Source organism: Anabas testudineus, chromosome 19 (genome assembly GCF_900324465.2).
Source record: "Anabas testudineus chromosome 19, fAnaTes1.2, whole genome shotgun sequence".
NCBI lineage: Eukaryota > Metazoa > Chordata > Actinopteri > Anabantiformes > Anabantidae > Anabas > Anabas testudineus.
In genome coordinates this window covers 8,641,264-8,666,395 of record NC_046628.1, presented here as the reverse complement: position 1 = coordinate 8,666,395, position 25,132 = coordinate 8,641,264, and the positions used below count along the sequence as shown (strand labels likewise).

Genomic DNA, 25,132 nt, shown 5'->3' with positions numbered 1-25,132 from the left:
TTCAGAATAGTCCAGTGATTTGTTCTAAGCCATTCTTGGGTGTTTTAGCTGTTTTAGATTTCACCTTTAATGTATTTGGAAGTAGTTTTTGGCTTATTTGTTACCATTCATATTATCTGTCTTTTGAATTTGTCATTGACTGTCCTCTTGTGGCCACGTCAGGGAGGTGGACTACAGTCCTGTGGACTTTAAACTTTTGAGTAATTTGTCAACTGTAGTCACATCAAGCTGCTTGGAGACAGTCTTACAGCCTTCATATTTAACATGTTGTTCTATCAACTCTCTCTAGATTTCTGTGGTCCATGTTGAGTGTGGTACACACCATGACACAAATGATTATTGTTTTTTGTCAGTTTCAAGTTATTTCAGTGACCTTTGTGGGTTTTTTCTTTCTTTAAGGCAGTGCTTCTCAAATGGGGGCGCGGTGCGATACTAGGGGGCCCAGGAAACATGCTTTTTGGACGTACTAGAATAAAGTGTAATTGCACATCCAGCACAGTAGATGGCAGTGGTGCTCTCATTCTCATAGTGTGCGCAGAGAGTATTAGCTCTATGGTGTTATTGCACCAACTATGGAGCAGGAGGTTTGAAGTGTAGTGAACAAACCCTCAAGAGACACCATGAATGAAAGGCGGACAGAGACGAGATAATGAGATAAACGAATAATAATAATTGAGAAGTACTGCTTTAAGATAAGGATGCCAATCATTTTGTCCACGTCTGTATGAACCTAACCAAATATCAAACATGTCTGTTTTCAATATCAGTTCCCTCAGCTACAACAATTTCACTTTCGGAAAGAATAATTTGCAGAAACCATTCCAACAAACACTTGGGGTAAGATATCACAGCAGTTCTTCACCTCGATTCAGGCCATAACACATGCTCAGCCCCTTCAGTACTCTCCTTGTCTCTTTTTCCTTCTGTTAGGTTATAAATGATATCAGAGCGCTGAATTGTACTGTTGTGATCAGGGTGCCAGTAAACCTGGGTGATAAAGACATCTGGGTGGATTCAAACAATTTACAAGTAACGTATGATGGAACTACCAAACCTGAAACTGTTCTTATTTTTATGCAACTACAGCCTCAAGGATAGCTGGTCATATCCACCATATGTATGGACCACATCTTTCTGTCTGTCTCTCTGTCTGAATCTCTGTCTGACATGAATCTGCTCTATTTCAGATTCCAGGCTGCCAAAGGGACAAGGATGAAGAACCTGCTCTCAAAGATTTTGTTACTGAGATAAAGAAAAATAAGTCAGTGGTAAGAATGTCTATACAGTTATCCAGAGAAGCTGAGACTTATTCTAAAATACACAAAAAGACGAAACTGACCTTTTATTTATTTATCTGACAAATGTACAAAGAAATAACATTTAGAAAATATTCAACATCATTGTGGATGATTCCAGGTGAAGGTTCCATAAATAGGATTAAATGAAATATCCACCAAGGCCACAACTTGTTTTTGACTGCAAACTTGTGACAGCTGAGAAAAATTTTATTACTCAAGAAGGAAGCGATACACGAATTCTGGGAGCAAGCTTGTAAGAAATTGTATGAAAGGCAGCTGAAACAAGTTTTGTCGTCAGATGAGTCCCTATATTTGTGTTTTTATTGTATTTTAGAAAACGTCGGCACTTGGCTTGAAATGGGCTTTGTATTATATTTGGATATGTGGATATTTAGAGTTGTACGTGTAAATGGATTACAGCTTTGTTTGCTTACTTCTTTCTTCTTTAATTCACCAACAGGGCTGCTCTGTAGCCAGGTGCGCAGTGTTCAAGTGCACTGGGTTTATAGGACGAGGGGACAAGAAACAGTACATAATATCTGCCAACCTTAGTTCAGGGTGGATTGAGCAGGTAACTAATTAAATGATGATTGTGGTTCACAAATTCAAGGGTTTATGTTTTATACATTTGAAGTGCTGGATTTGGAATTACATGATTATACCTGGTCCTGATTAATGTGATAACAATAATAATAAATGTTAACATCACAGTTTAACATAACAAAAGATTAAATCAAGCTTTTGTTTCTAAACAGATTGGACTTCATTCTGCCAAATTCCTCTTGACCAGCACAGCCAGTCTGGAGTATGACAGAAACCAGTACATCTACTTTTCAACAGGGTCTAATACCAACCCTCCTATTCGAAAGGTGATTACACATCTTATTCTCTTATTTGTGTTTTAAATGAGTGTGAATTTGATCTACATTCAATCGTGTTACCTCTCAGATTGAGGCAGAGGTAGAAGTGTATCCTGAACCAGACTTCACCAAGGAGATTGTCGGAGGGTCTCTGGGAGGGTTGGCTCTACTGGCTTTATTCACTGCAGGTCTTTATAAGGTGAGACTACAGCTTTCTGTATTTTCATTTTCAAGTATTCAGCAGTTATCCTATCTAAAGCAGGATTGATGTGTCTTCATATAGCCTTTTTTGTTTTTTACTCTCAGGCTGGTTTTTTCAAGAGTAAATACAAGGAGATGATTAATCAGGAAGCAGGAGAAGGAGCAGATCCAGGGGCTGATGGAGGTGCTCCTGCACCAGAGTAAGCATGAAATCCGTTGTGTCAGTAGCTGTTAATATCTGTATAATTATCACTTAATTTTAAGGTTAATCTGTACCAGTACTCCACTTTTAATTCAACATTTTAAAAAGCATTGAGAGCTCATTTGTGTGTGAAATCCCTCCTTCCCCACTCACTCAATATTTATTTTAATATTGGCAGCCTGTAATATAATAGTGATAGTGAAGGGTAAATGTTCACTATGTGGGGAGTGGGTTTATACAGCCTAAGTGATCCTGATGATGAGCCTTTATTAAATTAAATTTTAAATATTTTGCTTATTTTAATCTAATACTTTTAACAGTTTCAGTCAGGTGAAAAACAAAATCAGTACAGTTTCATTTTTTATTTCTTTCTCTTTTTTTCCTGTAAATGTGCTAAAACGTGGTGTGTATATGTGCTGCTTACTTAAAACTGCTATTGAAAATATGAACTGATTTGTTTATAAATGAATTATGTAATATATAATGTTGCTCCATTTTGAATTTGGTTAGAAAAAAGCCAGTGCTTATTGCTTTTTTTAAAAATTATTATATGACATATGTGACATTTAATGTCATGCGTCATGTTTAGATGATTCAAGTAACACATTTTTAAAAAACAAGCATCTATAATACTGTTTAAAAATGTATCCACCTGGATTCAGTGACACACATTTAAAAATAGATTTTCTGTGCAATAAAATGGCAGTAAAATACCTTAACTGGGCTTTGTGGTGAAATCATTTCAGCAATGTTACCTGAGTATTCTGAGTACATGTCTAGATGGTATAAATATGGGCTTATGAATAAATGTCAGAGCTGTTAGCCAGTGGCTTTTAAGTGCAATAATGAACAATCACTCCGGTGACGACAGACTCAACATCTTGACAACAGGAACAGGTAATGGGCACAGCAAAAGAAAGCAGCAAAGGAATTGACAAATCTGGTTCGTTTTTCTCTGGCAAGGCTTGACCAAATTAGGAAAATGTCAAATATTTTTGAATTCTAATCAAATTAAATAGCTAATTCAAATTGATGTTACTCTCCCTCTGACGAATCAGGACGAAACAAGAAGACAACAAATGAAATATTTCAAGAAAAGCAAGTTGCTTTTTGTTGCTGAATTAGCATAGATTCTAATAGTTCAAGTACTATCTCCAATTTAAAATAATTTTAATGATACATCTTACAACAGTGACTGACTACAACTTCTTATATTTCAGCAAAGTGACCAGAGACATAATGATCACTAAAGAGTTGTGTGTTAGGGAGGAATGACTAATGACAATGACTTTATTTTGTTAACTGTTTTAGTGATCAGATACTTGTCAGGCTACAGCTAAGTCAACACCACTGTCTGTTACATCAGTGTGGGTGTGAGTGAGTATGTGAGAGCATATTGTATTTTCATATTAATAAAACAGAAAGTGTGTCAAGATTGTAACTCCTTGTTACAATTCCTCCCTTCGCCCTGTCTGTGGGTTTTGTTTTTGTTTTGTGTCTCACTCTCCTGCCACACCCATATATGGACTTCCTCTTCCTCCACTCTCCACTCACCGCATTAATGACTGATTAATTTCACCTGTGTGTCCCTGTTGGTTTATAAGCTCCCCTCAGTCTTTCCTTCATTGCTTGTTTGCTCTGTATCCTCCACCACTCTGATCAGTTCGTATGTTGGTTCTATTTCGTATGTTCGTTCTATTTCGTATAGGCGTAGCCCTCTAAGAGCTGTCGCTATTGGGTTTATCCCCGCGTGCATGCGCAGTCGTGAAGAATTCTTTCGCGCCCTGTGCCAGCACAGGGCTACCTCACTCAGGTCCGCCCACAGACTATAAAAGCCCTGCGTGACCTGAGACCTGCTCCCCTTTTTTCTTCAGCGTAGTATGCAGTCACCTTGTGAAGATAAGAAGATGAGTTCTACTCAGCGTTCCACCAACGGGTTCCGGCTGTGCCCAGGATGCAAAACCGCCTTCATCCTGGATGACAACCTCCATGCTCGCTGTAAAATCTGCCTCGGCCCCGAGCATGCCGAGCTAGCCCTCACTCTTCGGGCCACGTGTCCCTATTGTGCACGTCTGCCCCTGGAGGAGAAGCAGCAGCGAGTGGACGCCTTTGTGGTGCTCTGGGAGGACGGCGAAGACGACAGCTGGGCTAAGCCAGTTAGCTTCCACATGCCAGAGGCTATCGACTGCCTGGACCCCCCCGTCCCACAGGGCGAGCTCCATGCAGGGCAAGAGTCCCCTGACTCAGCTCCCTCCATTCTTGGCTCCCCCCTGGTTCCCCCCTTTTCCTCGTGGAAGACATGGGTTACAACAAGACGATTCAGCCAGCATGGCAGCGCGTCGTCTCCTCTCTCCCACCTGCCAGCCACCTGCCTGCTTGCGGTGCTCTTCTCCGGGACATCCCCGAAATTATTAAGAGAGCGGCTGACAGGAAAGGTATTCCTCTGCCTCCGGAACCGCCTGCACCTGCTCCCAGCGTCATGGTCGGCGTCATTTATTGCAACGAGCAGGGGTCTAAACGCCTTCCACTATGGCCGACTTTTTACCGCCCTCCGCCCCTTCCTATCGGAGGCCGGTTAAAATCCTGGGAAGCTGAAGGCTCCGGTGGCTCATTACGATCCCTTCACCAGGGTCCACGAGGAGACGGAACATGGCTTTCCTGCCGTTCCGCCGCTAGAGCCGAGTCTAGCCTCCATCCTGCTCCCTAAGGCAACCTTCTTCGGGAGACGTCGGCCTACTCCGCCATCTTCCCGCGACCAAGTCACTGCCCGCCATTAATAACATTGCCCTGCCCAGCTCCTCTGTTTCCTCCATCGCTGCGCAGCCTGGAGCACTGCCAGCCCAGTCAGCGGACGAAATCGGCAAGGCTATGGCGGCAATCCTCACGTTGTCTTCAGCCGCGGCGGTGGTGCAGTCCCGCATCATGGCCTGGATGACCATGCTGCAGCGTAACATGTGGCTTCACATGACTCAGCTTCCAGAACAGATCCGGAAGGGCCTTTTAGACGGACCCACCAGCCCCGATGGGTTGTTGGTCCGTTCCTTCAGGAAGCTGTTTCTCACATGCAACAGGCATTAGAGGAGGCAGACAGAGTGAAGAGACTTACATCATGGAGCCCAGCATCAACGCAGTCTCCGCGCCCCCAGGACTCCTGGCGCGATTGCAGAGACACCCGCGTTAGACCGAGACATCCTTCAGCCACAGCTGTCGCTGCGTCTCTGTTCACTCCGCTCCCACCGCCTCCTCCTCCTCCTCTTCCTGGTTCGATTCCTGGTTCCTCCTGGCTACTTGCTGAGGTGTCCTTGGACAAGACACCGAAACCCCGTAGTAGCGCCGACTCAGTCTGGCAGCTGTCCAAAACAAATTTCCCCAAGGGGATCAATAAAGTATACATTATTATTATTAAACGTTTCTTAAAAGGTGTTCAGAGACAGCGGCCTCTGATTCGTTCAATTACGCCTCAATGGGAATTACCGCTGGTTTGGCGCGCTCTTAAAAATCGTCCTTTTGAGCCTATCTCGCAAATCTCTCTCAGGCTCCTTTCTTTAAAGACAGCATTTCTCTTAGCCCTGTGTTCATATAAGAGAGTGAATGATCTGTTTGTGCTGTCGGTCTCCCCTTCCTGCTTTGTTATCAGGGAGGAGCCTTGGCAATTCTCACACCTAATCTGGCATTCATGCCTAAGATACTGACTTCCTCCTTTAAATCCGGAGTCCATACACTGGAGGGTTTTTTCCCTCCTCCCCACCCTAGTGAGGAGGAGGAGGTTGCGCACCGTCTCTGTCCTGTTCCTTCACTGTCGCATTACGTGACACACACAGCTGTTTTCACACAGACTCAACAATTGTTTGTGCATTACAGAGAATATTTCCAAGGGAAAGCTCTGACCAAACAACGGCTGTCTCACTGGCTGAGTGAAGTTATCACACAGGCTCATGTGGTAGCGGATAAAGAACCTCCTCGTAATGTCTGTGCTCATTCCACTAGAGCCATGCCCACCTCCACAGCCCTTTTCAAAGGAATATCTGTGGAGGATATCTCTACAGCGATATCGTGGGCACACTGCTCGGACACATGCCGCCGTGACGTGCTTTTATGTGAACTGGAACGTTCTCGTAGCGCATCCTGCCAACATGTGTCTTTCTCTGATGCATCTTTATGAGACTGGATGCTTTTGACACTATGGGGGACGCCGCCTGTGTTAGACAGGACGGGTCTGCAGAGGGCTGTGTTGGCTTAATCTGCTTTTACATCCTTGTTAGGTTGGTGTGGGTGGACTGGTGTTGTTGGTGCTTGGGTGGACTCCGGTGGTCCAGTGAGGCATTGACTACATCCAGCTTCGCCCTTATCCCAATAGCGACAGCTCTCAGAGGGCGAAGCCTATAGGAAATAGAACATTGGTTACATATTGTAACCCCAGCTTCTATGAGTATAGGCTAAGCCCTCTAAGACGCGGGCCTCACTCGCTCCATCTATGTCCGCTGAAGTAAAAGTTGTCTTTGGGAGCAGTGCTCAGGTCAACCAGGGCTGTTTACTCTGTGGCCGGAGCTGAGTGAGGTAGCAAAATAATTCTTCACGACTGCGCATGCGCGCGGGGATAAACCCAACAGCGACAGCTCTTAGAGGGCGACGCCTATACTCATAGAAGCTGGGGTTACTATACGTAACCAACGTTCATTTGTCGGGAACCACTCTGTTTTCCTTTTGTTTTAGCTGTTTGTCGGACTGTTTTCATTTGTAAGTTTGAATTGTTTGTCAGCAGTGAGCGGCGTGTTTTGTTACTTTGTCGGTTCGGTCTGTGTGTTTTAGTTGGTTGTTTTTTCTGCGTTTATGCAGCGTTTTTAGTTTATACTTTGTACTGTTTGGTTCGCCTGTTTGTAGCTGTTCTCTTGCCTTAAGCAGTAATTTTCGTTTGTTACTTTTTTCTGATTAGTGAAGTGTAGTTTGTATTTTTGTGTATTGATTTATTACTTGGTACTTTGTATGTTTTTGTTGGTTTATTAGTTCGTATTTATCCTGCGTCACTGCAGCGTTTTGTGTCGTTACTTTGTGTCTGTATTCCCCGTGCTTTATCCAGTTTTTTTTTTGTTGGTCTCATTCGTCATTTCGTAACACTCCTCCTACCAGTTCATGCTGCCTTGGTCTGAGCAGTTACTCATGGTTTTTGCATTTTGGTTTCAACATTTCTCTTCTTTGACATTAGTAGACATTCTTCATGCAGGAGTTTTGAAGCAAATTCTTATTAGTATTTTCATGTGAGTAACACAATGGACTGTATAATTACTGCTGCGTTATTCCTGTCAGGTAAGGCATCTTTGAATCTTTCCTGCTTCTGTCTTAAATTTATTTTCTATATTTAATTATATTCAGCTGTATGCATGTTCAGACACTGAAAGCATAATAATTACCATTAGTCTTAATGTTACATATCATTCAATCAGGAGTAGATGTGGCTGTAGACCATCCACTGCATTGCTGAAATGCCAAAAAGTAATAATAATAAAAAAATAAAAAATGATACTACTATAGCTAAATTATACTTAACAGAAGTGTCTCACTACACTGAATCAACTGGGCATGTGATGGTTTTGATATTGTGGTTTATTTCATTCTTTTTCAATGCAGTGTGTGGTAGCATTATTGTTTTTCAATGCTCCTGCCAGGTGGTATTAATGTTGTGGCTGATCAGTGTTATTAACTTAACCTCCCCATCCATTTGTACAGGTTTTAGAGACACCATAGATTAACGTTAGAAGTAAAAGTAACCATTTATAACTTTAACAGACATTACCTGCCTTTTGACAGTTAACATGATCATGTTTACTAAAGCTATACAATGTGAAACCACAGGAGAAACAACATGTTAGAATTATCACAAAACATCCTACTTATCTCTCCGACCTTTTAGCTAGCAGATAGTTACAGACTTCCTGGTGGTGTCTATGTAGTTTTGATTTTTTTTGTCATTTAGTTTAGTTCATAATATATTTATTGACTTTTCGTCATTGACGTGTCAAACTACAGTGAGTAGTTAATCAACAGTCAATGTTAAGCAAGCTGAATAAATAAAGTTTAATTAGTAAAATCTGTGATACAGTCTGTGTCTTTCTGACTGCAGTAGCTGAACACTGGTGAAAAGCAGAAGCTCAAGAAATGATTGTCTTATTAAAGGTTTTTAGTAACAACGAACTTCAGTAAAAACTACAAAGTGTCTTTTAGAAATGTAAAGTATACCAAGATCCATTAACCATTAATATTCAGTTTCCAGGTGTTGATGAGAGGTTTGGATAGATCTACTTTTAATGCTTGTTTGTTGTTCACGTTACTTATCTTGTTTTATGTTGCTGCCTGTCTTGACCAGGACACTAAAAGATTCTTAATCTCAGGGAGGTTCTGCAAGTAAAACAAAAAAAATGAAATCAGTAAATTAACATAATCTCTTGTTAAGTTGTTGAACATGAGACAATCCGCTTCAAAGATGAGTCTAATGTTGTGTCCAAAAAAGGGACAGAAAAACAGGAAGGCTTTATTCATGCAATTAGAACCACCCAATATTGGGAAATCCCAGAAGGGCTCCATAGAAGGAAGTCTTCCAATGGGAAGACAGAGAATAAGAATCAGTAGTAAAGTGGGAGAATTGTCATGTTTCTGACTTTGGCACCACCTTGTGCTTTAATGAAGAAAAAAAAAAGATGCTGAGACAGAACTCAACTACAACATAACACTCCGTATAAAAGACACAGCAACACACAGACCACATACATTCACACTTACACAGAAAATCAGTGGTGATAATTTTAATGTTGCTATACGTTAACATTCTGTGTTTTGCTCTTCATTTATCAGTGGTAAAGGCTGCACTGTGTTTCAACATCGAACCTGTGGCCTGGCGGACACTGAGAAGTGATGCTGCAGGTTTTGGCTACCAGGTGGTACAAAGACAATCAGAGTAAGTCTGGGTTTTTGTGGTGATTAACATGAATCTGCTGTTCCCATATATCTGCTACAGGAAGCCCTCCAGAATTGTGCCCTTACATGCTTCTCTGGTTTTATTTCATCAGCTTGCTTGTCAGTGCTCCCCTTGAACAATATTCATCAAATAACAGGGGGCAAATATACAGCTGTTCCACTGATTCCTGCCAAAATATTAACATTCAAAGTAGGTTACGGTTTATTTTTATGAGCCAGATAGTAAAATCTATATTTCAGTCAAAGATTCATGTTATCGATGTTTTTGAATGTTGTAGAACTCAATAACAGACAAATTGTTGGGGTAGAGATGTCTTATTTTGCCTTGGTCACAAAGTGCAACCAAGATAAACTTAACTGATGAATATTTTTAATGCAGTTCCAGATTTTGCAGTCAACATGTCCCTTGGTTTGACAATGACAAGTGATCCCAGAACACAGAAAACCCTGGTGAGTTATAAACAGTTTTCCAGCACATTGTTAATATTGGTGAAAGCATCAAGATTAATCAGAATTCAATCTTTTCAGGCCTGTGGTCCAACCATCCCGAAGGACTGCAAAAGTATCACCATGTACAGGGGTGTATGCTTTGAGATAGACCGCTCTAATGCTTTTGGGCCCCCCCTGCCTTCTACTAACAAAGGTACAAGACATATAGTATATAGTGGTTGTCAAAAAAGTATCCATAATAAAAAAAAGTCATATACTTCCTTTCTATTAGCAATAGAAATAGAAATATTAATTTCCTCCTCATATCATAATGTTGACATGTCCTGTCAACATAAATTATTTACGAACACAGAAAACAAACACTAACATAAAACTACACGTGAAGTACACATGAATTAAAAATGAATGAATGAAATGGTTGTCTGATATTGAACAAAATAAAATCATATGGTATTACTGATACCTGAGGTTGTCCAAAAATGCAGGTTAACTAAAACAGTTAAATTGGATATTAAAAGGGAATTTTATGGATATGTGGACAGTATTAATGGTCCATTTATCGCAAAGGGAAAATATTTGTGCAATATGATTATTTCTGAGTTGTCTCTTTCACAGAGTGCCGAGCTGAAGCAGACATTGCATTTCTACTGGATGGTTCAGGCAGTGTAAACCCGCCAGATTTTGAAACAATGAAGACTTTTGTGAAAGAGGTGGTTCGTTCATTTCCAGCCAAAGATACACAGGTACTTAGGACTGTGTTCCCACTTTCAGTTAAAACTTAACACTGACAGCAAAAAATTCACTTTTGTTTTGTTAAATTAATGTGGCATTGAATTTCACTGTAGTTGATTTTCCTTTATGTTATTTTTTGCAGTTTGCCCTTGCCCAATTCTCTGACGAAACCAGGATCCATTATTACTTTAATGATTTTTTCTCAGGGTCGTGGGAGACAAATGTTGGTTCTATTCGACAGCTAAGAGGAGGAGCTTACACAGCTACAGCCATCAGAACAGTGGTGTAAGTGGCATTATGATGCTATGTATGACAATGTCATGGTGACTTCTTGTTTGAACAGGAATTACATGCTAAAATTTATATAGACTCTGTGGTTACAATATGTATATGAATAAAGGATTTATCTTGACAATTGAACTGTATAGTTGTAAACATGCCCAACTTTCATGTGAGGCCTGTAGTTTTGCAATTAAATCAGATTATCAGGAAACTGTCACTTAGTAAATGTGGACATTTTTAAGGCATATGATTAACTATATGTGATTGCAAAATGCATTAAAAGTTAATGTTTCTGTTTACAGTGAAAATGTTTTCACACAAACAAAAGGTTCCAGACCAAATGTGAAGAAGATCTTGATAGTGATTACAGATGGAGAATCTCACGAACGAAATCAGTTGCCATCTGCAGCAGCTGCAGCTGAGGCGAAAAACATTATGCGGTTTGCTATTGGAGTAAGTTCTTCAGTTTCACTCAGTGTTTTTCCTGCGACCTGTAGGCACAAAACACAAAAACATTTCAGAAAGATGCTGAGTTGGTAGAGGTGACATCGCCATAACCATATATGCAAAAACCAAAATCAATCTAAAATCTCAATCACTGTTATCCACCCTGTGAAGCTTTTAGTTATGTTTGATTGTTTTCAAGCTATAAAGTTTACTAATGCTGATCTTAACTGATGTTAGTTCTGTCTGATCAGGAAGAAGTAGTGTTGTTACTACTTTTTGTATAGTCTGATATGTTTGTGTTATGTTGTGTTTTCTGACATCTCTTGGATTTTACATCTGCATTGCTCTGTAGAACTTAAGCAGTGAAATAATTAAATTATACAACATCTCAAATACTTTTTTAACAGGTTGGGAATGCTTTTCTTGATTCTGGTGCAAAATATGAACTGGATACCATTGCATCATCTCCCAGTCAAGAGCATGTGTTTCGAGTGGCGAGCTTTGATGCACTTGAAAAAATAAAGCAGAGTTTGGCGACCAAAATCTTCTCTATCGAAGGTATAGTTGTATATTTAACTTAATAACACTGCAGACATAGTTACAAAGAGTAAACAATGTTTCAAAGTTTCAAAAAAAATTAGGTTTTTAAGGATTTATTTTTATTGAATGTACTTTGCTGTAAATCTACCATGTAAATGAATGGAATGTGGAAGTCAACATTATTGTGCTAATTTACTTTGCTGTTACAGGAACTCAAACCAGCGGAGAGTCACTGAAAATGGAAATGGCTCAAGAGGGATTTAGTGCTGCTTATGTGCTTGGGGTAATTACTAGAAAGTCACTGCACTGTACAGTTATCATCTTTTAAACAAAGTGAACATATGCAAACACTTCCCCACACATTGGAAATTGATTTAAGAGGCCAGTTTAAAAATCAATTTAAGATCTTATTTTAAAAGTGTTCAAACTGTAATCAAACTGTAAAAATGTAACAGCACTGAGGTTTTTTAGGATCTGTCGAGAATAAAATAAGCTATAAAACCATGAGCCAAACTGGCACTTCAACTTAGCATTGTCTTATAAACGTAAACTCATTTGTCATCAGTATAATCCACCATTTGCAAAATGCAAAAAAAGAAATTATATAGTTAAAAAATTAGATTTTGAATTTAGCAAGTGTTAAGTTCTTTTGTTAGCTGATGTTTAGTAGCAAACACATGTTTACATTTCTTTCTGACTTGCAGGGAATTCAGTTGGGCATTGTTGGTGCCAATGAATGGAAAGGAGGCTACTTGCTATACACAAACACAAACACAATGAGCTCATTTGAGCCTGGACAAATTGATCCTGACAGTTATCTGGGTAAGAAAAACTAACTCAGACATACACGTGTTTTGCATATGCACTGCCCTACTGCAACCTTACCTCCCTTCTATTGAAATGGTATACATACAAACATGCAGAATTTAGATCTAATTTAGAATAAGAAAAAAAGGTTTTATGCCACACATAAAACACCAAAAAGTACTGTATTTTTCCACAAAAAATATACAGTTTCATCTCAAAAAGATTAATTTAAAGCTTTAATATATGCTTGTAAAGCCCCTTAGTTGTGCAGAAGCCAATAAGCTGTCAGAAAATTCAAGAAGTCAGCTTAAGTAGACATTTCAGTGGTTAATGGTGTCATGACAGAAGATCCATATTGTTAGAATAATAATACAGCAAGTTATCCTTTTACGTTGCCTTGTCTCTCATAAAAATAGTGTAACCTAAAGTGATTATTGTGAAGCGTGCCTTTCCATTTGTGAGATGGTGTACCAGACTTTTATCTTATGCAGTCAGATTGGATGTTTCATGCATTAACTTCTTTACTTTATTCCAGAAATGTTCATGTAACATATGAAGACACTTCCTGATCAAACATACGGTGACTCAAGACAGGAAACCAATATTTTGCAGCAACAGGCTTGTTGATAGAATAGGCGTTATCCTAGAGTGACCTTTTCTCTCTTTGATTAAACATAAAATGTATAATTTATTATAACATATACACTCTTTCTTACCCTGTTCCTTTTGTAAAATGAACAGTTAAAAAGTGGTTAAACCTTTGACTCTTTAATTCTAGGTTACTCTATGACAGTTGCCACAACCTTTGAGGGCCCATTGACAATTACTGGTGCCCCAAGGTTTCGGCACATGGGAGCTGTGATAACAGTTTACCGAAACAGCTTCTTGCAAAAGATTGATCCCTTTCCATGGCAGGTGTGTTTACAATTCAGATATATTTTGTTGTTTTCCTCCTTTATGTGCTGATGACTTGTCACTTGCACAGTTTCAGAGTGGTGAATATTTTGGAGCAGAGGTTTGTGCCATGAATCTGGATGAGGACCAGTACACCGACCTAATCCTCATATCTGCCCCTATGTACAAGGAGTCTGACAGAGAGGGAAGAGTTTACGTTTGCACTCTAACTAATTTGGTAAATGACAGTTTTATCCAGTGCTATTAGAAGAATTATTAGTTTTTTCTTCAATGAACACTCATACATTGATTTTCATCCCTTTTTTCAGAATGTCGAGTGTAATTTAGATTTTAGTCCACTAGTACTGAGAGGGGGCGCATTCGCCCAAGGAAGATTTGGATCTTCTCTAGCTGTGCTGCCTGATCTTAACCTAGATAAGCTCAATGATCTGGCAGTTGGAGCACCTTTGGAAAATGATGGTCAAGGCAGCATCTATATATTCAATGGCGAGGCAGGAAGGATAAATCCTACTTACTCACAGGTGAGATCAAAGAACAATAGAGGAAGATTTAATGCCCTTTGGATTTTTTCCCACTCTATTTTAAATCTATACAATTTTCAATATGGTTAACTAAAACACTTCTGTCTGCATAGAGAATTGCTGGTTCTGAAGTCCAGTCAGGACTGAGGTTCTTTGGCATGTCGATCAGTCAGTCGTCTTTTGACCGCAGTGGGGATAAACTGCCTGATTTAGCCGTGGGTTCAAAGGGTACAGTTGTCTTACTCAGGTAAATCCAAGATACCGCTATCATACAATCACAAGTTTACCTTTGCTGTGTGTAGATCAAACTAAATGTTAGGACAATTTCAAAATCTGGGACAGATTATGTTTATGGATGGTATAAGAGAGTTTTATAAATTACAAACCTAAAATGTTGTTCACATGTATTTCTCTGCTCTGTCCAGATCAAAGCCTATAGTAATGGTCAAAGCTTCGGTTTCATTCAATCCAACCCAAATCCCCACTCAGAACGATGATTGTTCAAAACCATTGGTGAACACAGCTACAATCTGCTTTACCATGACCTCCTCTACAACAAATACAGGTTTCCTATTTTTCAATTGTTCTTCTATTATATATAAATGTGTGTACACGACTAACTTATGAATGTATTTATTCCAGCTCAAGCAAAGATTAATTATACTTTAACACTGGATGCCACTCGCAAGGTCCCAAACAACAGAGCTTACATCTCTGAAAAACAACGACAGTCGAGTGGCTCGACAACGATTTCCATGGGGCAAAACTGCCTCGACGTGAAGTTCTCTATTGACGTGAGTTGTTCAAATCTTCCAACAACACACACACAGACACACAATGACAGTTTGAGCCTACAAAACAACAACAATGTTGTCTTTTAATAAGATGTTGAATTGCAGCCAACTCTCTTTAAACTTAACAAAAAGTATTTTTGTAATTGTGCTCTGTTACAGGCTTGTCCAGAGGATGCTCTCAATGAACTTAGCAATGAGCTCAAATTCACTTTTGATGGAGTGCCCTCTAGTACAAACCTCAAACCAAGTCTGGACCAGCGGGCTCAAACTTTAACCTTTCATCCTGTAAGTGACCTTTAGAGACACTAAGTTTTAACCTGCTGCTGTAATTATTCACACAAATAGCGAGAAGTTGCAAATAATCTCCTACCAAACAGTTTACTTCACCCTCTCTTCTACAGTTAGGCTTTGAGATCAACTGTGGCACTGATGGAAAGTGTGTCGATAACCTAAAGTTGGATTTCAACTTCACCAGGTGAATGACAAAAGTGAAGCATGAGCTGTGTTTGTTGTTCTCTTGTCTTTTCTCTTTTCTGAAAGTACAAATGGTTTGCATATGTATAAGAATGATATCAATATTAATAATATCAATAACATATCAAATCACGTATGTATATCTTATTTGCTATTCTTTCAGTTAGCGTGATACTGTCTGGACAATTGTTCAACCTGAATTCTCGTACAATATTTTTAGTCATGCTAGTGGAAAAGACAATGTTGATCTGTTAAGTAATTTGTGAGTTCACCACTTCACAGTGCACGGTCTGGTACAGACTACGTAGAGGTATTTGTGGTCAACTTAAACATCACATAAACTTAATATCATATTTTTGGCACTGGCACCATGACTGTGTTAGACTGCAGATAGGCATAGACGTAGGTGTTAGTGTGCTACGTGAATTCCTACACATTTCTCTTCTTCTCATCCTGTGTCAGCTCCTCAGAGGTTAGGGTTGGTATTGATGAACTGTTGGAAGCCACAGTCTCAGTGGAGAACAGAGGTGAAAACTCCTACAACAGCCGTGTTATTCTCACATACCCACCCGGGCTCTCCTACAGGAAGTTCACAATTCTGAAGGTAAGGTGTCAGAACAATTCAGTTCAAGTTCATCTCTGCTCAGCTCATTTTTCAGATCACACAACAGCTCCAGTTGATGGGTGACTTTGTTTGTTTGTTTGTTTTTTTATAAAGGGAAGAATTGACTGCAATTCCTTGGACAGTGAAAATGGCTTATCAAGAGGAAAGACAGAATGCACTGTCGACAGGCCTATTTTCAAGAGCGGCGCTAAGGTTTGACTGTACAGAAGCATCTTTCTCACAGCTGCAGGCTGCAAAGACAGTCCTGTAAAATGCAGAGAAAATGTAATGTGTCTCATTCATTTTATTTTAGGCTTTTTTCGTAGTCTCTTATGGAATTGATAATGATGGTCAGCTCAACAGGAGGATTTTTGTCACTGCAAATGCCACCAGGTACTGTTCAGTTACCTGGCCATAAACGCAACATTTAATAACAACTAAGACAACAATTAATGCCACTTCTTCCTTTTAGTGGGAATACGGATCACTCCAGTTCAAGCGAACTCTATAAAAAGAGAGAGATTGACGTAAAATACAGCATATTCTTCACATTTGAAAGGTTTGTATTGGTCTATGTGAAACAATTAGTATGAAAAGTAAAACCCACAAAGGTGACTGAAATAACTTAATAATAAACTGACAAATAAAATCAGACATTGGTTTTGAGTTGTGGTTCAACAGAAGTTTTTAAAAAAACAAACTAATGAAACTGGTGCCTTCTCCAGACTGCATGTTTCAGCTCTATCCATAGATGTTCGATATGATTTAGATCAGGACTCATAGAAGGCCACTTCAGAATAGTCCAGTGATTTGTTCTAAGCCATTCTTGGGTGTTTTAGATTTCACCTTTAATGTATTTGGAAGTAGTTCTTGGCTCTTTTCTTACCATTCATATTATCTGTCTCTTTAATTTGTAATTGAAATTGATTTCTGTGGTCCATGTTGAGTGTGGTACACACCATGATACAAATGATTATTGCTTTTGTCAGTTTCAAGTTATTGCCTTTGTGGGTTTTTCTTTCTTTAAGGTAAGGGTGCCAATCATTTTGTCCATGTCTGTATGATCTTAATCAAATATCAAACATGTCTGTGTTCAATATCAGTTCCCTCAGCTACAACAGTTTCACTTTCGGAAAGAATAATTTGCAGAAACCATTCCAACAAACACTTTGGGTAAGATATCACAGCAGTTCTTCACCTTGATTCAGGCCATAGCACATGCTCAGCCCCTTCAGTACTCTCCTTGTCTCTCTTTCCTTCGGTTAGGTTATAAATGATATCAGAGGGTTGAATTGTACTGTTGTGATCAGGGTGCCAGTAAAGCTGGGTGATAAAGACATCTGGGTGGATTCAAGCAATTTACAGGTAAAGTATGATGGAACTACCAAACCTGAAACTGTTTTTTTTTCTTAATGCAACTACAGCCTCAAGGATAGCTGGTCATATCCACCATATGTATGGACCACATCTTTCTGTCTGTCTCTCTGTCTGAATCTCTGTCTGACATGAATCTGCTCTATTTCAGATTTCAGACTGCCAAAGGGACAAGGATGAAGAACCTGCTCTCAAAGATTTTGTTACTGAGATAAAGAAAAATAAGTCAGTGGTAAGAATGTCTATACAGTTATCCAGAGAAGCTGAGACTTATTCTAAAATACACAAAAAGACGAAACTGACCTTTTATTTATTTATCTGCAAACTTGTGCCAGCTCAGAAAAATTTTATTACACAAGAAGGAAGCGATACACGAATTCTGGGAGCAAGCTTGTAAGAAATTGTATGAAAGGCAGCTGAAACAAGTTTTGTTGTCAGATTAGTCCCTATATTTGTGTTATTACTGTATTTTAGAAAACGTCGGCACTTGGCTTGAAATCAGCTTTGTCTTATATTTGGATATATATTTAGAGTTGTACGTGCAAATGGATTACAGCTTTATTTGCTTACTTCTTCACCAACAGGGCTGCTCTGTAGCCAGGTGCGCAGTGTTCACTGGGTTTATGGGACGAGGGGAGAAGAAACAGTACATAATATCTGCCAACCTTAGTTCAGGGTGGATCGAGCAGGTAACTAATTAAATGATGAATGTGGTTCACGAATTCAAGGGTTTATGTTTTATACATTTGAAGTGCTGGATTTGGAATTACGTGATTACAACTGGTTTTGATTAATGTGATAACAATAATAATAAATGTTTCAGAAATAAGAGTTTAACATCACAAAAGATTAAATCAAGCTTTTGTTTCTAAACAGATTGGACTTCATTCTGCCAAATTCCTCTTGACCAGCACAGCCAGTCTGGAGTATGACAGAAACCAGTACATCTACTTTTCAACAGGGTCTAATACCAACCCTCCTATTCGAAAGGTGATTACACATCTCATTCTCTTATTTGTGTTTAAATGAGTGTGAATTTGATCTACATTCAATCGCGTTACCTCTCAGATTGAGGCAGAGGTAGAAGTGTATCCTGAACCAGACTTCACCAAGGAGATTGTCGGAGGGTCTCTGGGAGGGTTGGCTCTACTGACTTTACTCACTGCAGGTCTTTATAAGGTGAGACTACAGCTTTCTGTATTTTCATTTTCAAGTATTCAGCAGTTATCCTATCTTATCTAAAGCAGGATTGATGTGTCTTTATTTAGCCTTTTTTGTTTTTTTCTCTCAGGCTGGTTTTTTCAAGAGTAAATACAAGGAGATGATTAATCGGAAAGCAGGAGAAGGAGCAGATCCAGGGGCTGATGGAGGTGCTCCTGCACCAGAATACCATGAAATGCGTTGTGTCAGTAGCTGTTAATATCTGTATAATTATCACTTAATTTTAAGGTTAATCTGTACCAATACTCCACTTTTAAATCAATATTTTAGGAAAGCATTGAGAGCTTATTTGTGTGTGAAATCACTCCTCACCCACTCATTCATTATTTATTTTAATAGAGCTTCAGGCTCAGCCTGTAATATAATAGTGATAGTGAAGGGTAAATGTTCACTATATGGGCAGTGGGTTCATACAGCCTACGTGATCCTGATGACGAGCCTTTATTAAATTACATTTTTAAATATTTTGCCTATTTTAATCTAATACTTTTGCACTTGTATTTTAATAGTTTCAGTCAGGTGAAAAACAAAATCGGTACTGTACAATCAGTTTCATTTCTTTTCTTTTTCTTTCTTTTCTGTAAATCTGCTAAAACGTGGTGTGTGTATGTGCTGCTTACTTGTTAAAAAAAAAAGAATTTCATAAAACTGCTATTGAAAATATGAACTGATTTGTTTAGGAATAAATTATGTAATATATATTGTTGCTCCATTTTGAATTATGTTAGAAAAAAGCCAGTGCTTATTGCTTTTTCAAACATTTATTATATGACATATGTGACATTTAATGTCATGCGTCATGTTTAGAAGATTTAAGTAACACATTTTTAAAAAACAAGCATCTATAATACTGTTTAAAAATGTATCCACCTGGATTCAGTGAAACACATTTAAAAATAGATTTTCTGTGCAATAAAATGGCAGTAAAATACCTTAACTGGGCTTTGTGGTGAAATCATTTTAGCAATGTTACCTGAGTATACAGTAGATATGGGCTTATGAATAAATGTCAGAGCTGTTAGCCAGTGGCTTTTAAGTGCAATAATGAACAATAACCCCAGTGACCACAGACTCAACATCTTGACAACAGGAACAGGGACGTAATGGGGACAGCAAAAGAAAGCAGCAAAGGAAGTGACAAATCTGGTGCGTTTCCTTTTGCAGCTGCTGCCAGATTCGGCAAGTTGCCAACTGTCGTCTTTATGAACGATCTGAATCTTGAAGTTTTTGCAAAGACCTGAACATCTGCAAGGACTGATTGGTTTTCATTGATAGAAACAACAGCCACCTGGAACCAAGATGAGTCTGATTTGCACAGCACAGGGCTGCCCTGATCCCCCTGTGCATATAAAAACAGAAGAATTCATTATCTTACCAAGGAAAACAGCTTTCAGAAACACTGGTGGATGGAGAATATTTTCTTTACCTGTTGAAGGTCTATGGTATTAGTGCAAATGTTTTCCAAATGTGAAATATTCCCGCAACTGGATAGTTGAATTTCAAGGTTTTGAAGACTATAACCATCTTTATCAGCACATTCAAAAAAACAAAAAAACAACAAACTAAACATTAATACATGTGATTATATTCCACAAAACAAAGAAAAAAGCTTAATAAAACGTTACTCCTGCTGCCCTTACCCCAGCCCACCATCCAGCATCGACTTCCAATGGGGAAGTATCTGTCGTTATTAAAGTCCACACACACTGACTGGATATAATCTTTGTAGCTGTCTGACTGAGCCAGTTGCAGCAGTGCAATATTGGAGCTGGTCATGTTGCTCATTGTAATGTTCACAACAGCCAAAGACGTTGCAAACTCTTCAGAGCCATTTACGTGTCGCTGACCAAGAAACACACTCCACTCTTTGGCATTTGGATTGGGGCTGTAGGGAGGATTGGGAGAGACAAAGGCAACCTTAGAAATGCATATCCACGTCTTCATCAACAACCAGTCAGCACGAAGGATTTTTAGACTTACTCAGAGAAGCACTGGGCAGCAGTGAGGACAAAGTTATCAGTGATGAGGGTTCCTCCGCAGGTGTAGTTCCCATTTTTGTGGATACTCACCATCCAGGGCCATGTTTTTCTAGAGACAATGCCACTGTTAACATGACTGTTCATGGGAACATTGCCACACACTGAACCTGTAGCAGAAAATGTAACACATAAAGAGAACCATAACAGGGTAGTGTTAACACTTAGTTCAAGTTGATTTGCTGTTTATTTGTATGAATAAGAAGTTAGATTACTTACTTGACATGGGAGATGTTGGACTGGTGGTGTTAGATAGTAGATCTGTGTTTTCTTCCAGTTCTACAGTATGAGCAGTAGTAGTAGTACTAATAGTGGTAGAAGTGGTAGAAGGGGTTTGTAGTAAACCAGGACAGGTGTAACTACTGTCAGTATCCAACCCACTGGAGCTGAAGAGAATAAAGCCTGGTTTATCAGAGCGAATGTAGGAGTCAATCCAGGAGTGGTATTGAGACACTCTAGTGTAGACTCCTGGCAGATTGGGCCGAGCACAACCAAGACCAAAACTAACTATTCCAGACTGGATCCAGACAGAGCCCTGTCTGCTTACCATTGGACCTCCTGAGTCACCCTATGTATTAGAGAAAAAGAAAATGAACCTCACTGCTTTACATTGTGACTTTCACATATGAGCAAACACAATTATTAATACCTGACAAGAGTCTTTGCCTCCTGACAGAACACCAGCACATATCATGTTCTGTGTGATGGTGTAGGCTTCATTGAGACAGCTACACTGTCTGTTTCCCACAACTGGCACTTCCACTTCTTGAAGAGTTTGAGGCAATGGTAATGACACTGATATCAACAAAAAGAGACACAATTCACACATCACCTACAGTTTTACAACACTCAGACCAAACATCAGTCAGTACCAAGCAGACGCACCTCCTTCCTTGATTGTTCCCCAGCCAGTGACCCAGCTCATTGTACCATTGTTGAACACACTGCCACTGGCCGCCAAACACACAGGTCTGATGTGGTCTGTGAACTGGACTGGTGAGGACAGTCTGAGCAAAGCAAGGTCATTGTTGTTGGTGCCTCTGTCATAGTTTGGATGCACAATGATTTCAGCAACAGCTCTGGACACTTCATTTGGGACTGTGCCTTGCAGGTTGTGACGACTGAGAAAAACCTGCCATCTAGACGTAGTTGTACTACAGTAAAAATGGCACAATGCATGAAGAAAAGCATGGTCAAACCATAGACTCAGACATACAGTATAAAATGCATATACCTCAGCTACTCACCCGGTGAAGCAGTGAGCAGCAGACATCACCCATTCTCTGTTGATGAGGGAACCACCACAGACATGTCTGCCAAATAATTGGAGACTAACTTGCCAGGGCCAGTGTCCAGGTTTAGCATCTTCTCCTCCGACTATCCTGGTGTTCATGGGAGTGATGCCACACGCTGTAAATATGGGGCATATCATGGGGCATAAAACTCGAATTAATTTTAAAACAATAAATACATTGATACACGTATTTAATATGTTGAGACAGGCACTGTACTTACATTCAGCACTTGATTTGGCAGATGTTGGAAATGCAACTGTGGTTGGGTCTGATCCTGCAGTATCATGAAGAGGAGGTAGTAAACCACGACAGGTGTAACTGCTGTCAGTATCCGGCCCACTGGGGGTGAACAGGACAAAGCCTGGTTTATCAAGGTCGATGTAGGAGTCGATCCAGGACTGGTAATGAGACACTCTAGTGTAGACTCCTGGCAGATTGGGCCGAGCGCAACCAAGACCAAAACTAACTATTCCAGACTGGATCCAGACAGAGCCCTGTTTGCTGACCATTGGACCTCCTGAGTCACCCTGTAGACAAGAAAAGGACATGTCAGAAAAGTTGAGAAACTCTTCAAAGAATTTCGCAACAATGATCAATTCACATGAGGCAGTCTACCTGGCACGAGCCTTTGCCTCCTGCCAGAACACCAGCACAGATCATGTTGTCTGTTACTGTAAAGACTCCATAGAGACAGTTACACTGTCTGTTTCCCACCACTGGCACCTCTACTTCCTGCAGAGCTTGGGGGAAGGGGAGGGATACTAAAAACACAAAACCATTAGGTATTTTGTTATAGGCATTAGGCAGGTTGTTTTTGTATAGGACACTCCACATTAATTAGAAAAAACACAGTTGAAAGTACTATTTAATACTAACACTCACAAGCGTTGGAAAGTCTGTGACTTTTAAAAACAATCTTACTACAAAGTAGTACTTAGATACTCACCTTCCTCCTTTTCTTCGCCCCAGCCAGTGACCCAGCTCACAGTGCCATTGTTGAACACACTGCCACTGGCCGCCAGACACACAGGTCTGATGTGGTCTGTGAACTGGACTGGTGTGGCGAGTCTGAGCAAAGCAATGTCATTGTCGTTGATGCTGCTGTCATAGTTTGGATGCAGCACTATTTCAGCAACACTTGTGGACACTTCATTTGGGCTACTATCCTGCTGGTTTTGCCGTCCTAACACGACAGTCCATCCTTCTGGGTTTGTGCTGAAGGTAAAACAGCACGAACTAACATGTCAATATGTGTATGGTTCCAACCCTGCTTCCAGGAATTTCAACAATGTCAGTAATAGACATCTCCATTATGATGTGTACCCACTGAGACAAATATTTGCATACATTTTTTTTTTTTGTTTTAATAATAAAGACTAAATGGAGAGTTGTGTTACCTACCCAGAGACGCAGTGAGCAGCAGACATCACCCACTGTTTGCTGATGAGGGAACCCCCACAGAAGTGGCCACCGGCTATCTGCAGACTAACCTGCCAGGGCCAATGTCCAGGTGGAGCATCTTCACCCCCAACTATCCTGGTGTTGAGTGTCACAGTGCCACACACTGGAAAATAAATCAGTGAGGCACAACTTAAAAGAAAAAAGAAAGTTCATATTTGTTCAAATAATATTAGCAAAAAGAAAAAGTAAATATTTTTTCAGGTTGTCACTGGAAAAGCAGATAAAATGTTTTATTGTCAGGTAAAGAAAAATCTAACAGATAAATTAAAGGAATGCAGGTATATATAAATGCAAACAATAGTTTATCTTACCATCAAGCTGAGCATGCGATGCTGGGAAAGACACAACAGAAATGGGTTAGTCATATCAACCTGAGCATAGTCGGCTATTTCCAGGCAAACACCACAAAAGAATAGAGTCAGATTAGGTTCCACCCCTGGTAAAAAATAGAAAATGAGTTGGCTTATGCTTCTTTTTCAGTATCAGTGTCCTGTCTTGATCATTATACTCTTCTTTGGCACCACTTTCTAATATGGAAAAGTGCTGTAAAGATCGGTTATAACGTAGAACAGTCCCTCGTAGCCTAGTGGTTAGTGTGCATGCTACTGCTGCAGTTCTAGCCCAGCTAGAGACCTTTGCTGCATGCCACAAGTTGTATTTCCAGAAAAAAAACATAAAGATAATGAGGGAATTTAGTAGTAGCTGAGTGAACATGCTATATCAGTCTACATTAATAATAATAATAATAATCATAATAATAATAATAATAATAATAATAATAATAATAATAATAATAATAATAATCATAATAATAATAATAATAATATCACTTTGAGTCTAAATTAATGAGAGACCAAAACAGTGTGTTCTCTAAACCTCCTGAGTGTAATGGTTAGCTTTTGTTATTTTGCAAATCTTATGCACATACAGTACATTTTGGATTATTTAAAGTAAAAATATATATAATTAATGTTATACAAGCACATCCATCTATCAATCGGTGCCACAACAATACAGATTTTATTACTAATAATAATAACGAATACTTTTACAGGGATCTAAAAGTCTCACACATTTTTATTAATATTCATAATGTAATATATGTAGCACCAAATAATGGGTTTCCCACAGAAATTATATTTCTACTTTTGTGCCAGCCCAAAAGCCCATATGTGCCCAACTTAAAATGTGACTTACATGCAGATAAAAGTCCTGCCAGAGTCAATACCCAGATCCTTTGCCTCAAAGCCATTGTATGCGTTATGACTGTATGATTCTTGATTGTAACGCTTTATATGCTTGGCTTGACCTGTCACCTGCCGGGAGATGGGCCCCTCCCATTAGACTCAACTCGAGGAAAGTTGGACAGTTTCCTTGTTCCTTTTGACAAACAATGTTTTTGGGAAAAAAGACCATCCAGTAATGTAATTTCACACTTCCACACCTCAGAGGCTCTGCTTAACTGTAAGTCATAAACTGAAAGAATTAAAGATGAAGTGATGCTATCAATACACAAAGACAACTAGATACAATTACCTATAGGAGAAATTGTAAGAACAATGTTGTGCATCGGTTTTGATGTGATTACTGGAATAAAATGCGGTCATGGTTTTGTTTGTTTGTTCTTTATTTAACGGCTTTTGTCCTTT

At 39.4% G+C, this 25,132-nt stretch overlaps 3 protein-coding genes across 8 annotated transcripts in view; 1 reads left to right on the top strand and 2 right to left on the bottom strand.

The window, feature by feature from the left end:
- The window catches only part of LOC113156667 (integrin alpha-M-like), a 35,055-nt gene extending 15,427 nt beyond the window's left edge, over positions 1–19,628 (top strand). Inside the window, exons 1-30 of one of the 6 annotated variants that reach the window (XM_026351908.2) lie at positions 7,328–7,865; positions 9,408–9,510; positions 9,623–9,720; positions 9,910–9,980; positions 10,059–10,173; positions 10,596–10,723; positions 10,855–10,997; positions 11,297–11,447; positions 11,849–11,999; positions 12,191–12,264; positions 12,686–12,803; positions 13,567–13,703; positions 13,774–13,920; positions 14,012–14,224; positions 14,338–14,471; positions 14,650–14,789; positions 14,867–15,018; positions 15,178–15,303; positions 15,420–15,493; positions 15,955–16,096; positions 16,211–16,309; positions 16,410–16,489; positions 16,569–16,655; positions 17,200–17,269; positions 17,363–17,461; positions 17,622–17,702; positions 18,055–18,159; positions 18,347–18,460; positions 18,539–18,649; positions 18,762–19,628. In XM_026351908.2, coding sequence (XP_026207693.1) covers positions 7,829–7,865; positions 9,408–9,510; positions 9,623–9,720; positions 9,910–9,980; positions 10,059–10,173; positions 10,596–10,723; positions 10,855–10,997; positions 11,297–11,447; positions 11,849–11,999; positions 12,191–12,264; positions 12,686–12,803; positions 13,567–13,703; positions 13,774–13,920; positions 14,012–14,224; positions 14,338–14,471; positions 14,650–14,789; positions 14,867–15,018; positions 15,178–15,303; positions 15,420–15,493; positions 15,955–16,096; positions 16,211–16,309; positions 16,410–16,489; positions 16,569–16,655; positions 17,200–17,269; positions 17,363–17,461; positions 17,622–17,702; positions 18,055–18,159; positions 18,347–18,460; positions 18,539–18,649; positions 18,762–18,890 — 3,429 coding nt within the window. In that variant the 5' untranslated portion in view covers positions 7,328–7,828 and the 3' untranslated portion in view covers positions 18,891–19,628. Of the gene's footprint in view, positions 1–767; positions 838–930; positions 1,030–1,187; positions 1,269–1,758; positions 1,870–2,053; positions 2,168–2,246; positions 2,358–2,464; positions 2,696–7,327; positions 7,866–9,407; positions 9,511–9,622; positions 9,721–9,909; positions 9,981–10,058; positions 10,174–10,595; positions 10,724–10,854; positions 10,998–11,296; positions 11,448–11,848; positions 12,000–12,190; positions 12,265–12,685; positions 12,804–13,566; positions 13,704–13,773; positions 13,921–14,011; positions 14,225–14,337; positions 14,472–14,649; positions 14,790–14,866; positions 15,019–15,177; positions 15,304–15,419; positions 15,494–15,954; positions 16,097–16,210; positions 16,310–16,409; positions 16,490–16,568; positions 16,656–17,199; positions 17,270–17,362; positions 17,462–17,621; positions 17,703–18,054; positions 18,160–18,346; positions 18,461–18,538; positions 18,650–18,761 lie in introns of those variants that run through there. The other 5 variants (XM_026351909.1, XM_026351910.2, XM_026351911.1 and 2 more) reach the window with 5 other exon arrangements.
- LOC113156673 (polyserase-2-like) lies at positions 18,783–22,311 on the bottom strand. The gene is made up of 9 exons (XM_026351918.1): positions 22,243–22,311; positions 21,975–22,137; positions 21,613–21,881; positions 21,377–21,522; positions 21,004–21,295; positions 20,672–20,843; positions 20,311–20,576; positions 20,118–20,227; positions 18,783–20,030 (listed from the first exon to the last, which is right to left on the bottom strand). Exons 2-9 carry the CDS (start codon positions 22,118–22,120, stop codon positions 19,764–19,766), a joined length of 1,668 nt encoding a protein of 555 aa, XP_026207703.1. The 5' UTR covers positions 22,121–22,137; positions 22,243–22,311; the 3' UTR covers positions 18,783–19,763.
- Positions 22,156–24,754, bottom strand: LOC113156625 (mast cell tryptase-like). Its single transcript, XM_026351861.1, has 7 exons — positions 24,681–24,754; positions 23,795–23,815; positions 23,424–23,586; positions 22,969–23,237; positions 22,638–22,783; positions 22,280–22,549; positions 22,156–22,170 (listed from the first exon to the last, which is right to left on the bottom strand). The coding sequence occupies exons 1-7, from the start codon at positions 24,733–24,735 to the stop codon at positions 22,156–22,158; spliced, it is 939 nt and encodes a 312-aa protein (XP_026207646.1). The 5' UTR covers positions 24,736–24,754.
- Between the last annotated feature and the right edge of the window lie 378 nt (positions 24,755–25,132).